This window comes from Triturus cristatus, chromosome 2_1, assembly GCF_964204655.1.
Source record: "Triturus cristatus chromosome 2_1, aTriCri1.1, whole genome shotgun sequence".
NCBI lineage: Eukaryota > Metazoa > Chordata > Amphibia > Caudata > Salamandridae > Triturus > Triturus cristatus.
Genome location: NC_140581.1, coordinates 490,662,572 through 490,675,296, shown reverse-complemented (window position 1 = coordinate 490,675,296; position 12,725 = coordinate 490,662,572). Strand labels below are relative to the sequence as shown.

Sequence of the window (12,725 nt, the reverse complement as noted above, 5' to 3'; positions counted from 1 at the left end):
AAGCTTACGCATATCAAACGATCCATACAAAGGCCAGCGCAACTCAGGATCCTTTTTGGTGTATTTCCTCCATACTGTGCTGTACATTATAGAAGAAAGACCATGCTTCACATACATATCCCTATTAGGAGTCCCCCTCCGGGGGGGCTGGAGCAGATTCCTCGAGGTTTACCCGGTTTCCAAAACAACAGCACCACTTACGGAGTGCGCTAAAAGCAGGCATGCTCAAAAATAATGCAAAATATGCAGTATTATCAAAAAAATGGCACTTAAACTTTGCGCCGTTCAAATTTACACAGCTCCGGAGAAATATCTCCACATTACCTGCCTATATGTGTTGCAACGCATATATTCTCACAGTAATCAATACAAAATATGACCGGTCATCACAAAACCAAACTCAAATAGCCAACCCAGGCTTCAAAACTCGGAGCAAGTACCGTACAACGGTTCTTACCAATCAAGAGTGTCCAGATTCCAACTGCCAAGTTCCACAATTCGCCCAAACGGCTATCGCGGCAAACCGACAGAAGAGATCTCAGTCGAGGACCGGCGCCACCCAGAAGGTCAGTTCGGAAGGGAAGGAAGAAAACCTCGGGATGCCAGGGCTAAAAGACGCCGCTGGCAGTGATCGCATCCCCGGCCAAATTCCTCACCTTCGCCCCGACCAATCCTTCGAGCATCCGAGTCGCCGATGAGCCCCACGTGACGGGCGCCAATTGATGAGTACAGGCCCCAGCTAGGCCCGCAGCATACAAGGGTTCGCTCTCCTGTAACGGAAGCTAGAAGGAAGTTGGCACGGAAACTGCAAAGTACAAAGACCAAGTTTATTAACCCTTAAGGGTGGTCCTACAACCTATACAACACTCTTCAGTATTGCATAGAGTAGCACAAAGAACTTGCGTACACAGTCCCCTTTTATACACAACAGAGGGGCTCATAAGTGGGTGGATACAACATGGAGCAAAATGCATTACCTTTTATGTGCTTTTTCGATACAGAATCAATATGTGGGCGGAGTAACTAATTTCCTGAGCCCGCGAAAACATGGTCAAACAAGGACTAACTGATAACAGATGTGGTCAAGTCTGGGCATGCGGCAGACGGACAAAGGAGCTATTCATAGACTGTTACTGGGCAGATTGCAAGCGCAACTAACACGAAGATAGGACTCGTCTCGTGCTGAGCACGTGGAGACACCACAATACAAAATGGAGTCCAAACATTAGTCAACATAAGTCGAGAAACTTGGTCCAAGAAAGGGGAATTTATGTCTTTAGTGAATGCTTAATCATATCGCTGTTTCAATTTTCAACACTGGAACCGACGCCTGTGGACGCCGTGCTTTCAGAAGCTCAACTAGAGGTCGCAGACTCCCTGCATTTCTAAAAGGTACTGTTTGCAGGTCTTCCAGACACCGTAGCTGGCCCGCGATGCTGCAGTCAGCCAAAACTGTTTAGATTTGTTTGCTCACGAGTCTGTGATAGCCTTGGACAGAGCTATCGACATCAAGGAACTGTTTTTCAAGCATATTTTGATAACTGAAGATTTTTAAGTACTGTATTGTGGATTTTTATTGTTTGTGGTCTTGTCTTACGTATATAAAAATATTGGATATTTTTCTAAACTGGTGTGGTGTCCTTTTGTAGTGCTTACACTGTATTAGTGTTGGTTTTGCGCACATGCTTTACACACTGCCTATAAGATAAGCCTGACTGATCGTGCCATACTACCAAGGGGGTGAGTAGGAGTTATTTTAAGAGTGTGACTCCCTTATCCTGACTAGGAAGAAGGGTCCCTATTTGGATAAAGGTGAAAACCGTTCCCAACTAGAGACCCCCATTTATAACAGCCAGCAATTTGGTCAATAGCTTCACTGCTATAGAAAGAAGTTAAATGGATCTATAGGAGCCACAGCTGTTCAGGGGATTGCCAGGTTTCGGTATCACCAGTATAATAGCACAACGTCGATCTGCAGGCAGTGCCACCTATCTGCTTGCACCTTTGACCATATGCGTACCAGATAATCCAGGAAAGCCTCTTGTACATTTCAAAGGGAAAGCCATTAGGCCCAGGTGCTTTCCCATTTTGCATGCCCTCGATAACATTGGTGAGCTCCATAAGGGATAACTCTTCTTCCAGGGCAAACCTATCGTCTGTAGAACTGGTCAATGTAACTCACATAGAAAATCAGCCATGGCCAGGGGGCTCCTGTCTGTCTCCTCCTATATAATGCCAAGTACTTCCTTGCAAACTATCGCGTTAGTACAAAATCGGTTCTGATCATCTGCCCGTTCTTAAGACTGATTTCTCCCACCCCTCTTGATTATTCCTAACTCCTACTCAGCCAAGACCGCAAGTGACCAGATTTGTCCCCTGCCTTGTACAGTCTTCTCTGCTGTGCTAGGTATAGGTTTTTGGCAGACTGGGTAGTAATATTTTTATATTACTTCCCCAACATCTAAGCATCTCTGGTCTTCCTCCCCGCCTGTAGTAAAATATGGAGCTTTTTGTTCTACAAGTTCATGCTTCAATTCTTCCATTCCCGGATGGTACCCTAAGCCACCAGGTTTTGTTCACCATTTCTAAGAACGGTTTTGTATGCTTCCTTTAGAGTGACTGGGGAAGTCACTGTGGCTAAATCTTCAGTAAAATCTATTTTAGAAGCTATCCTCAGGCCCTTTACCACCACTATGTCCTTCAAGTCACAGGTACTTAGACGCTACACAAGGTTGCCCCAATTCCTGGTCAGGTCCCGGGATTATTTTGAGAGGGGACTGATTGGAGATACCCATGGCTAGATACTCTGCCTCTTGTATGGCTGTGGCCTGGTCAGTGGGGCCAAACACATTGTCTAGTCTTGACATTCTTATGGACTCCAGAGAGGAAGGGGTAGTGTCTGTCTGTCTGGTGTTTTAATCTCCGTAGGTCTGTCAGGCCCAGGGCATGTATGAACTGTGCCATGCCATGACTGGATGTTTGGTGTCGACAGGTGGTGTATATCTGTCCATTCCTAATTCTAAAACATTGTTAAGGACACCCATATTATGTCTTGTGGCTGTGGATTCTGGTAAAATAGGGCCTATCATTTCAAGGACCTGTTATTAAAGCCTGGTGGGGTATATACATTAAGGACCAGAGTGGATTGCCTGCCCCTCGTGCCTTGGAGTCTCACATAGCACCAGCCCAGTCCTCCCTCATTCTGATGATCTGGAATGGAGGATTCTTCTGCATTAGGATTTCAACACCCTTTGATCCCCTGGTAATTCCAGTGTGTGCCAAAGACACACAAGGGCCCCCGCTGGAGACATCTACAGTGGGAACCCAGTAGGTGAGCTTCTTGCTGCAAGAGTAAGTCAGGTGCCTGTCTGTGGCTATATTGGGCCCCTCTTTATGTTTTTGGCCAAATCGTTGAAGTTCCAGGAGATGATCTTTAGGATTGAGGGTTCTACCTCTTCAATCGCCATCGGGGCGAGACTGTCCGTGATACCAGAGGGTTTTCTCAGGCCATTTCATGTTCCTATGTGGTAGTCTCCCTCCTAAAACAAAAACATGAAAACATCCTCACAACTGCCCCCCTACACACATTTCCTCTTTGTGGGCTTAAAACTACCCACTTCCGCAACTTCGTAAAAGTCTGACACCCACCAATATTGCTCACCCTTACAACCTCAAGCTAGACACGCAACCTGTATAACTCTGTGTTGGGATCTAAATAAACAAACTCAAACCAGAAAGAGGGTGGAGGAGTGTCCCCTAGCATTCTCCGGTATTAGGATATTAACTTTAACATAAGATTCACATTATCATATTATGTTATGTCAATCGGACGGGGGAGGCTCAGCCCTCATCGGAGCTGCCCGGCACCTCGAACATCTCTATGGGGTTCCAGCATCTCTAACCTCATGGGGGATTCTCCTCTCTAGAGGTATCGGGCTGCTCAACCTCCCCAGCCATTTTATCCAACTATGGTCTCCTATTTACCCCCGGTCCGTGCAAGTGTGTTTATGTTCAGTTACAGACCATTTTGGGGAGTCTCTGGCTCCAGTGCATGCACTAGTTAGTCCTGTTCCTGCTGGGTGGGGGGTCCTAACTGCCTGGGAGGGGTGCTGCATTGTCCCAAGAGGACAGTGTTGGAGATTTGTAATGTCGTTGTTCCTTTTTTTTTTCAGCTGCCCTTTTCCACACTGCCTCTGGGATAAAAAAAATAAGTAAAACTTGAATTGACTAAGTACTCTGAGTTTGGCAGGAAAGAGGAGTATGTATGACAGGTTCATGTCTTAGAGTTTCTGTTTAACTGCCTCAAATTACTTCTGTTGAGTTCGAACCCGCCTGGTGTAATCGGGGAACATCATTATGCGTGAGGAGCAGTGGAGCAGCTCATCTTTCTTATGTACCTCCTGCAGGATCACATCTCTATCTTGAAAATTAAAGATGCAGGCTGTCTGGGGTCGGGGCCCAGGAGAGGGTTTGTGCCAATGGTCATTGTGCCCATTGTTCCTTAAACAGTGTGACAGTACTCCATTAGGTAGCCAGGACACAATCCCGCCTTCCTGTAATTTTTCTCGAGACCAGGAGCCCTCCACCTCCGGGAACCAATGAATCTGAGGTTGTTCAGCCTTGATCTATTCTCACCATCCTCTGCTCACGCTTCCAAGGTTTTGGTAGTTGCAAGTAGCGTATTCACGTCCATTCAAAGGGTAGCCATTTCGTCTTCAAGCATGGAAACCGGGACCTCTGCCTCTGAGACCTGTTGACCATATTTCGGAGGCCTTGTCGTAGAAGCGACACGTCTGCATACCACTTCTCCAAACTTTGTGTCAACAGCCACTCTGGAGGCCTGGATTTCTGGCATGACCATAGCTGCGTCAGAGGCATCTGTTAACGGTGGGGCACCATCTCCTCCGAGCGAACCCATGGGGGGAATAGTGTATCCGTCAATCTTCACTTGCGTCGAGGTCCTTTAAGTTTTTCCATTGGGCCATTTAGCAAACGCAGGTCAAACCCTGGCAGCACTTCCCACTGATCAACTTAGCCTGAGAAGATTAGCAACCCCGCTTTCACCCGACCTGGGCCGGGGGGGGGGGACACAGCAGGTTTTGCCCAGCCACTGCATTGCCCAGTCCTCTGTGCAGGGTTCGCCCCAAGTGCACAACCCGGCTCACTTGCACCATTCACATATGGCTGGATGGGCAGCATGAGCAGCCAGGAATGGTTCGTGTTCAGTGGTCCATAGAGTATCTACTCGAAAGGGCCCACTCAGCCCCCACAGTCCCACTGCTACCACCCCACTGCCCTCCACTATACACATGGCTTTGTGAGAGCCCAGCCTCAGCAGGTACGGGATACTTAGGGGAATCCCAGACCTGTTCGGTCTGCCTGCAGTCTGTCGGTGGGCCACCAGTAGTCTATCTGGGAGCACCCAGGAGGGTCCCTCACCCGGTCTCTCCCTGTCAGTGTGACGGTACCTAGGTCCCAGATCCAGGCGGGGTGCCTAGTCCCAGCCCCTCTCACCAGGCCGCCTGCGGACAAGCTCACTTCCCGGGTTCGCTGCTTCAGCAGGGCCGTGAGTGGAGAGGCCCTAGGTTCAGCTGACTTCAATGCAGAGGCTGGTAAATGATCACTGGGCACCGGCCTCCCGACTGGCATCCTCCGTACCAGGTGCTGACCTCTCCATGTCCCCTCCAAATGGGCCGCAGCTATGTCTGCCAGACATTGGTCCCACAACCAGCGCTCTCAGCCGTCATACACCAGGCAACCCTCGCAGTGTCCTACTCCAAGGACACGCTGCTTATTGACACCCTACCATGCCGGATGGTCTGTCTTCTGAACGGCCAGCCCCTTAAGGTTACCCCCTAGGCCTCTGGTCATCAGCATAGGCTCCATGACAGCAGGATGATGCAGGATGGCAGAGAACACTTGGGAGCTTAATCATGGTGCACCAGTCATCTTGGGCTGCTCGGCCATGCCCCCGATACTTTACAATTTACTGTAAAAGGCTGATAAGAGTTATCATGGTGAGTAGCTTCAATCACATTGTCTCATCCTTCAGCAACTGCACAGTGCCTTTTGGCTGTTATTGTATATAGAAGAAACAATGGTTCACTAGGACATCAGTCAAAATGAGAGAACATTATGTCTTTATTGATTTTATTAAGTACCCAAGGCAAGCTAAAAAACGTGAAAGCAGACAGTAAATACTGTGTAACAGTGTATTTAGTAATTGCATTCTTTTTTATAATCTGCATTTTTAGTTTTTTGTAACAAGATCCAGTGCTCACACATAGGTGAAGAAAGGTGCAGTGATAAGTGATATAAGAAGAAAACTGCATTACACGTAAAAAGACGTATGACTCCTTTTAAATATTCCTTCAGTTTACAGAAACCGGAGTTTATGTACGTCTATTGTTGACCGCGTTTTGACCTCTGGCAATGTGAGGTGGTCATCAGAATGGGCGTGAGAACCCAGTATCTGGAAATAGTATATACAATTAGGACTCTGAAGGGATCAAGATGGGACCTGTTTAAGGTAGAGAGAGAGAACTTGCCGGGGTCAACAGAAGGGCCAAAACGAATTAGCCTTGCAGCACAGTGACAGAGTAGATCCTAGGGCATCTAGTGGTGCCCTAGAATAAGAGAATAATATGCGGAGGGTGTACAAATGGCAGCAGAAAAATGTACTTCCCTGCAGGGGCGGCTCCTCCACTAGGGCGAAGGAGTGTCGCCCCACTACTTTCTTGCAGTGCCATAAGCAGAAACATAAAATGGTAATAACTTCCCGTTATTACCATTTTATGGTTAGTTGTGAGTGGGCGGGCCTGCTCTGTGAGCAGGAGAGGAGTGGTGTGCCCACTCCTGAGGGCGCAAACAAGTCATGCGCACTCTACCCTTTCTCCATGCTGTCTGCAACATGGAGAAAATGACCTCCCCTTAAGCTCCTAGCTGGCCGACATCCCCACCAATCACAATGCTGCTATTACCACCCCCTCCTCCCTGCATGCCCCCCCCCCCCCCCCCCAAATCCACAACTGCCTCCCTGACTGCTGTAATGGCATTGAAGAGGTTTCTTAATGTGGGCATCCTTTTTGTATATACTTCTGGGATTTCCATTCATCCGTTGTGTATGTACATTTGATTGAGCATGGTTGGTAGATGTTTGTTCAGTAGTTTGTGTTGGTTGATAAAGTAAAATAAGTTTGATCCTCCTAAATCTGAATAGTGTTAAGTGCATGGTTATATGACACTGTCGAGGTAATTAATAACTACCTACAAAAATGGCACCTCTTCTATGCCAGCTACTACAACGTTGGCAAGGTAAGTATATAATTACTAGTCTAACGCACACATCTATTTACCCGGACTTGAGTTGTAATACAGTCATTTAGTCGATGTAGGGGAAGCAATATTTTTGTAATGCGATAGACGCATTTGCTGTAGTGTGGGGATACTGTGATCTGAGTCGTTGTTGACCACTTCCAGACTTGTGCAGAGTTTTTCTGGACTGCATCACTAGCCAGGAAAGTGGCAATGATTTGAGTTTTTTGCGTATAATGGTGTATGTTTGAGCTTGGTTTATTTGAATGCTTCTAAGGTGCGTGGTGTGGTGGAAGGGGACTTCTACTGAGTTGGCAGCTCTTTTCCAGGATTTTATTGCTTTGTTGCCCTGTTGCAAACATGAGGGTGTCAGGAGATCTTTCTGGCATCTTGTTTGAAAGAGGAGAGTTTGGAGTGTGGTTGGTAAGGTACTGTGTAGCGAGTATTGTTGAGTGCAAGTGGTGAATGTTCTCGGTTTCCAAAATTGCTTATTATATTGCGTATAGGGTTATCTAAAAAATGCTGGAGCTCTGTCCAGTGTGTTGATTTTAATGTTATACAGCATTGAGTATCATGGTGACGTTGGTTTTGGTGATGGCATTGATAGTCCGCTATATGGTAAGTATGTAAATGGAACCAACAGTTCTCGCACAGATCTCTGCATTGAAATAGAACAGCTAAAGCTAAAAATTGTATCTAGATCCCCAAGAACAGAGTCTGACTTGCAATACAAGGTCTCTCTCTACCACTGTCCATGATGTGTTTCCTTCTCTATCACCCGTGCTCCATTTGCCAGTTTTTACAAGTACTACTTTTGTTGTATGAGCAGATGCCTTTGTGTGGTACACAGATTGTCATTCATACACACACCTAACAAAAACTTGATATTCAAACCACTGCTTTGAAGCATGTAAATTTTAATGTGTTCTTGTTCCTTTTTGTTGTAGGTCTTGCTGACCGTCTTTGCGTCTGACCAGTAGAACTGAAGCTTGTCCACAATGTCTCCATTTTCCATCCCCATATGTTTTGGAGATGGGAATGCTGGACGTGTCACCAAGTTTGTTTTTGTTCTTTTTGTTTTGGGGGTATTTCTCTTTTGTGCTGGAGTTTTGCTTTCAATCTTTGGCTTCCAGGCATGCCAGGTGGAGGGGTTCCATGAGTGTAGCATGACCCTAAAGGTTTTGGGGCCTTCTCTTGCGGCACTTGGTCTGTGCTCCATCTTAATAGCCAAGTATAGAGCAAGGCTTTACCTCCGGCAGAGACCATTGCAAGGCGACCAAGTGGAAAATGACAGCTTCTTTCTTTGTGGGGAAAACAACCAGTTTGCCCAGTTTCTGATTTTTGGCTTTCTGTTTTTAGCCAGTGGACTTCTGATCAGTGTACTAGGCATGTGGGTTCCCGGGTGCAGTACGGGGTCACAGCACGAGCAAGGGAACAATGCTACTACGCCAAACATTGAGCTCCAAAGCTGTGGGTTGCTTTCACTGCAGATCATGGGACCTTTGATTGTGCTTGTTGGGTTGTGCTTTTTTGTGGTGGCCCATATCAAGAAGAAACACGTTCCAACTCCCAGCGAAGAGGCATCTTTTGAGGAAGAACAGACAGCGCCTACCTCAGTGCCGTTCCAGGTAACACAAGGTAGGTGAATAATTTGAGTTTATTTGTAGTTAACTTTAGTGATTTTAATACATTGATTACACATTAAAATAGGCCTAGTAAGTGTTTACTATACACTTTATTGCCTAAGATAAGTGGTATGTATATTTAATGTTTACCTTCAAATTATTACATTCTGGGGGGTCATGCAGTAGGAATGTTCACATGATTTAGCCACAACATATTAATCAGAACCCAGTAAGCTTGTAGGACTTGCAGGATTTGCTTATCATTGGCTACATTCCTTCAGGACCACCCTATTTTCCTTTAGCCTAAATTGGGCCCTCTGGCTCGTCTTCTAGCTTTAGTTACAGTCAACGTCTCACTGGCTTCATCCTTCAATCATGCTGCCACTTCCTTACTGAAGTTACTGTCCAATGCACACTGTCACCCATCTCCCTTATTCGGCTACTCCCTTTGTGTTCTGTTGCTAAATTTCTTCCTTACGTCTGTCTCTATGGTACAGCTGTAGAATCATCATGGGCCTGCATTTAGGTTCTACACACCCCCCACCCGAGCATTATTTTTTAACATAAGGTCCTGGAATTTGGATGTTATTGGTCAGCGCTTCCATTTTTTTTTATTGTATGCACCATTGCATTGTATGCATTACACATCATCTTAGACATTATGGCCCTCATAAATGGCATCTTAATTCCCATGAAGGGGTCAACAGCAGTTACCGACCCCATCAGAATTATGAGATTCCAAAAACAGCAGTCACTTCACTTTCACAAGGAGATTTCATCTGCTGAAAACAGGCAAACTGTGTGAAAGTACAAGCGAAAATGAAGAATTACCAGGAGGATCAGACCCGGAAGTACTGGATTCCTCCCTTCCTAGCAGGAATTCCTTATTTCTTAGTGGACCGCTGGGTCCAACTTGTAATGGGCCATACTTTCCCCAGCCCTGCCATTGCTGGCTTCACCTAGTATCACTTACTCCGAGGGTAGGGACATTCTGGCCGATTTGCCAGACCACTTGTGATAAGGGCCCATATTTTTCTTGCAGAATGTTCTGTCTTGTGTACCTTTTAGCCTTGTATGTGCAGGTACTCTAAAGAGATGTTAAGAAAATGTAGGAGGACTGCCTGCAGGACAGGTAACTAAATTCTCCACATACCCCTGCATAGACACACTAATTTCTGCTGTTCCTGTTTCTGGCCGGCTCTTGATTGACGAGCACCAATCACTTAAATCACTTTACTCGTATATTAGCTAAAAAATGCAAAATTGTATCAAGGAAGATATCTTTTTTGAAAAAGCGTTACTATGGACAGACGTGGCTTATTTTATGAGATACAAAACCATCTTTCCTTCATTAGTCCTATGAATGCGCCTGAACCCTCCTGAAGGCTTTTTTTCAGCAGCTTGGCAGCCTACCTCTAGTGCTGGACAATTTCATGTACTGTAGCTTCAAGAAAGTTTAACTTGTAGCACTGACGTGTTGTGGTTTGAGAGACCCGGGCCCCTGCGGCCCTTGCGGACCTCCGCTGGGAACCTGCTTGCCTGCCTTACCTGGGTGTCCGCATCTTTCACGCTCCTGCTGATCTCTTCGAGGGCAATGTGTGTGGAGCGCTAAGGGGACTCAAGGGGAGTATGGCGTTTTGGAGCACCCTCCCGTTGTCGGTGGCCGGCCGAATAGCGTTGCTGAAAATGGTGGCGCTACCGCGATTGCTCTATTTCTTCTGCACCTTGCCGATCTGGATCCCGGCCTCCTTTTTTAAGACGCTTCGGGCGCTGATAACGGGGTTTCTTTGGGGCACGGGCAGACGTCGGGTGGCGTTGAACACCTTGATGAGACCGAGGGTGGAGGGGGGGGCTGGCGGTCCCGGACTTTGAATGGTACTACCTGGCGGCGCAGTTGCAGTGCCTCACACAGGCTGTGGCACGCGAGTTCAGAGGCCCGGAGGGCCCGGAGGGCCCGCAGGGTAGGATTATCCCTCGGCATGTACTGTCATTCATACTATTGCAGCAAAGGCTCCGGTTGGATCAACTCACGCTAGAGGAGCGCACGCTTCGGCTCTGCTGGCTCCGTAGCCAGAGACGAGCGGGCTTTGCGACCCCATATGCCCCGGAGATTCCGTTGGGCATGTGCATGGCTCTCCCTCATGGTGGAGACTGGTCGGCGTTGGCAGGTTGGGAGGACAGAGGGGTTCACATGCTTGGCGATCTCTATCGTGACGGAGCTTTGTTGCCGTTCCACGAGTTGCAGAGGGATTTTGATTTGCCCAGGGGGGTGATTATCTCCTCCACTCGGCTCTGGTGGCTGGGATTCGGAAACACTGACGGACGAGGCTGTCGGAACCCCCGACGTCCCTGGGATGCCAGTACGCCGTGATGGCGGCGGGTACCGTGAAGGCCATCACCTGCCTCTACGGGCGGCTGTCCACGGAGAGGCTCGCGCCCCTGGCGACCCTGCGGGAGCGGTGGGAGGGAGACCTTGGCAGGCCTATCTCGGAGACGACGTGGTCGCAGTTGCTGCAACGACCTTGGAAGGGCACGCGCAACGCTAGATTTCAATTGGTTCAATTCTATACTCTTCACAGGGCCTACTTCACCCCGGTGAAGATTCTGCAATATTTTGGGGGCTCCTCGTCGGGCTGCCCCCGGTGCCACACGGAGGGGGGCTGATTTCGGCCATATGTTCTGGTCCTGTCCGGGGTTGGGCTCTTACTGGACGGATGTGGTGGCGTGCCTGAATCAAGTGACTGACCGAGTGTTGACAGTGGACATGGGAACTTGCCTTCTGCTTTGGTTCCCACATACCCCCCGTACAAAAATCACGAGCAAATTTATCGATCTGGGGCTGATAATGGCGAAGAGGGAGCTTACCATGCACTGGAAGGCAAGAACGGGGCCGAGTGTTCGGAGGTGGAGGGTGAGCTTCCTGGCCTGGGCGGGGACTGAAGGGACGCTTCGCCTACAGCTGGCTAGACGTACTTCCAATGACAAAGCGCAAGAGGCCGCCGGGGCGTGGGGGGCGCAGGTGGAGGAGCTTCGCCGCTTGGGGGACCGAGAGGAGGGGGGTGAGGGCCAGGCGGGCGCGGCCCGGTCTGGGAGGAGTGTGGAGGGACCTGCTGGGACTCCCGGGGAGACTGCCCAGGAGGGGACTGCCTGAATATTCCACGGGGGCTATCGCTATTTGTGCAAATTTGTCATGTTGTGCATGGTGGTCCGGTTTCGGGGTGGTATGCATGTGAGGGGTAGAGTACAGCCTTTGGTACTTTTGGAAACGTGGGTGGGATTCGCCCTCTGATTCCGAGTTTAGCTCCCTAGTTGCGTGGGGCACCTTACACCCCATTGGATGGAGAACCCGTGGCGGGCACACTGGCAAGGGGGGGTGGGGGTAGAGAGGGAGTGGGGTGGGGGGTTTGGAATGGTTTTGTTGCGAGCTTACTGCCTTTGATATTGTTCCCACTGGCCTGGTTATCCTTCACAGGAATACTGAATGTAATGTGGACTTCATGTTATACGTTGGGAAAAACTAATAAAAATTGTTTAAAAAAAAAAAAAAGTGTTGTGGTTTGAGAGGCCCTATTTCACTCTTGGTGGTAATACCGGAGCGCTCTTTACCTGGGCCACAAAGGACAATCTGCTCTTTGATCCCTCCTAAAAAAGCTCTCAACTTTGATAAAGGCATTTCAAGATGAGGTTAAAAACCTAAATACAAGCTTTTTATGACTGCAAGAGCTGTGCTTGGGAGCTGGAAGCGAGGTGGGCTCTGCAGACTTAACTGCAAAATAACCACATTGA

The 12,725-nt window shown here is 48.2% G+C and overlaps 1 protein-coding gene across 1 annotated transcript in view; it reads left to right on the top strand.

Moving 5' to 3' along the window:
* TMEM171 (transmembrane protein 171) overlaps positions 1-12,725 on the top strand; it is a 112,612-nt gene that overhangs the window by 72,725 nt on the left and 27,162 nt on the right. Inside the window, exon 3 of the mRNA XM_085632341.1 lies at positions 8,262-8,952. Coding sequence (XP_085488467.1) covers positions 8,313-8,952 — 640 coding nt within the window. The 5' untranslated portion in view covers positions 8,262-8,312. The remainder of the gene's footprint in view (positions 1-8,261; positions 8,953-12,725) is intronic.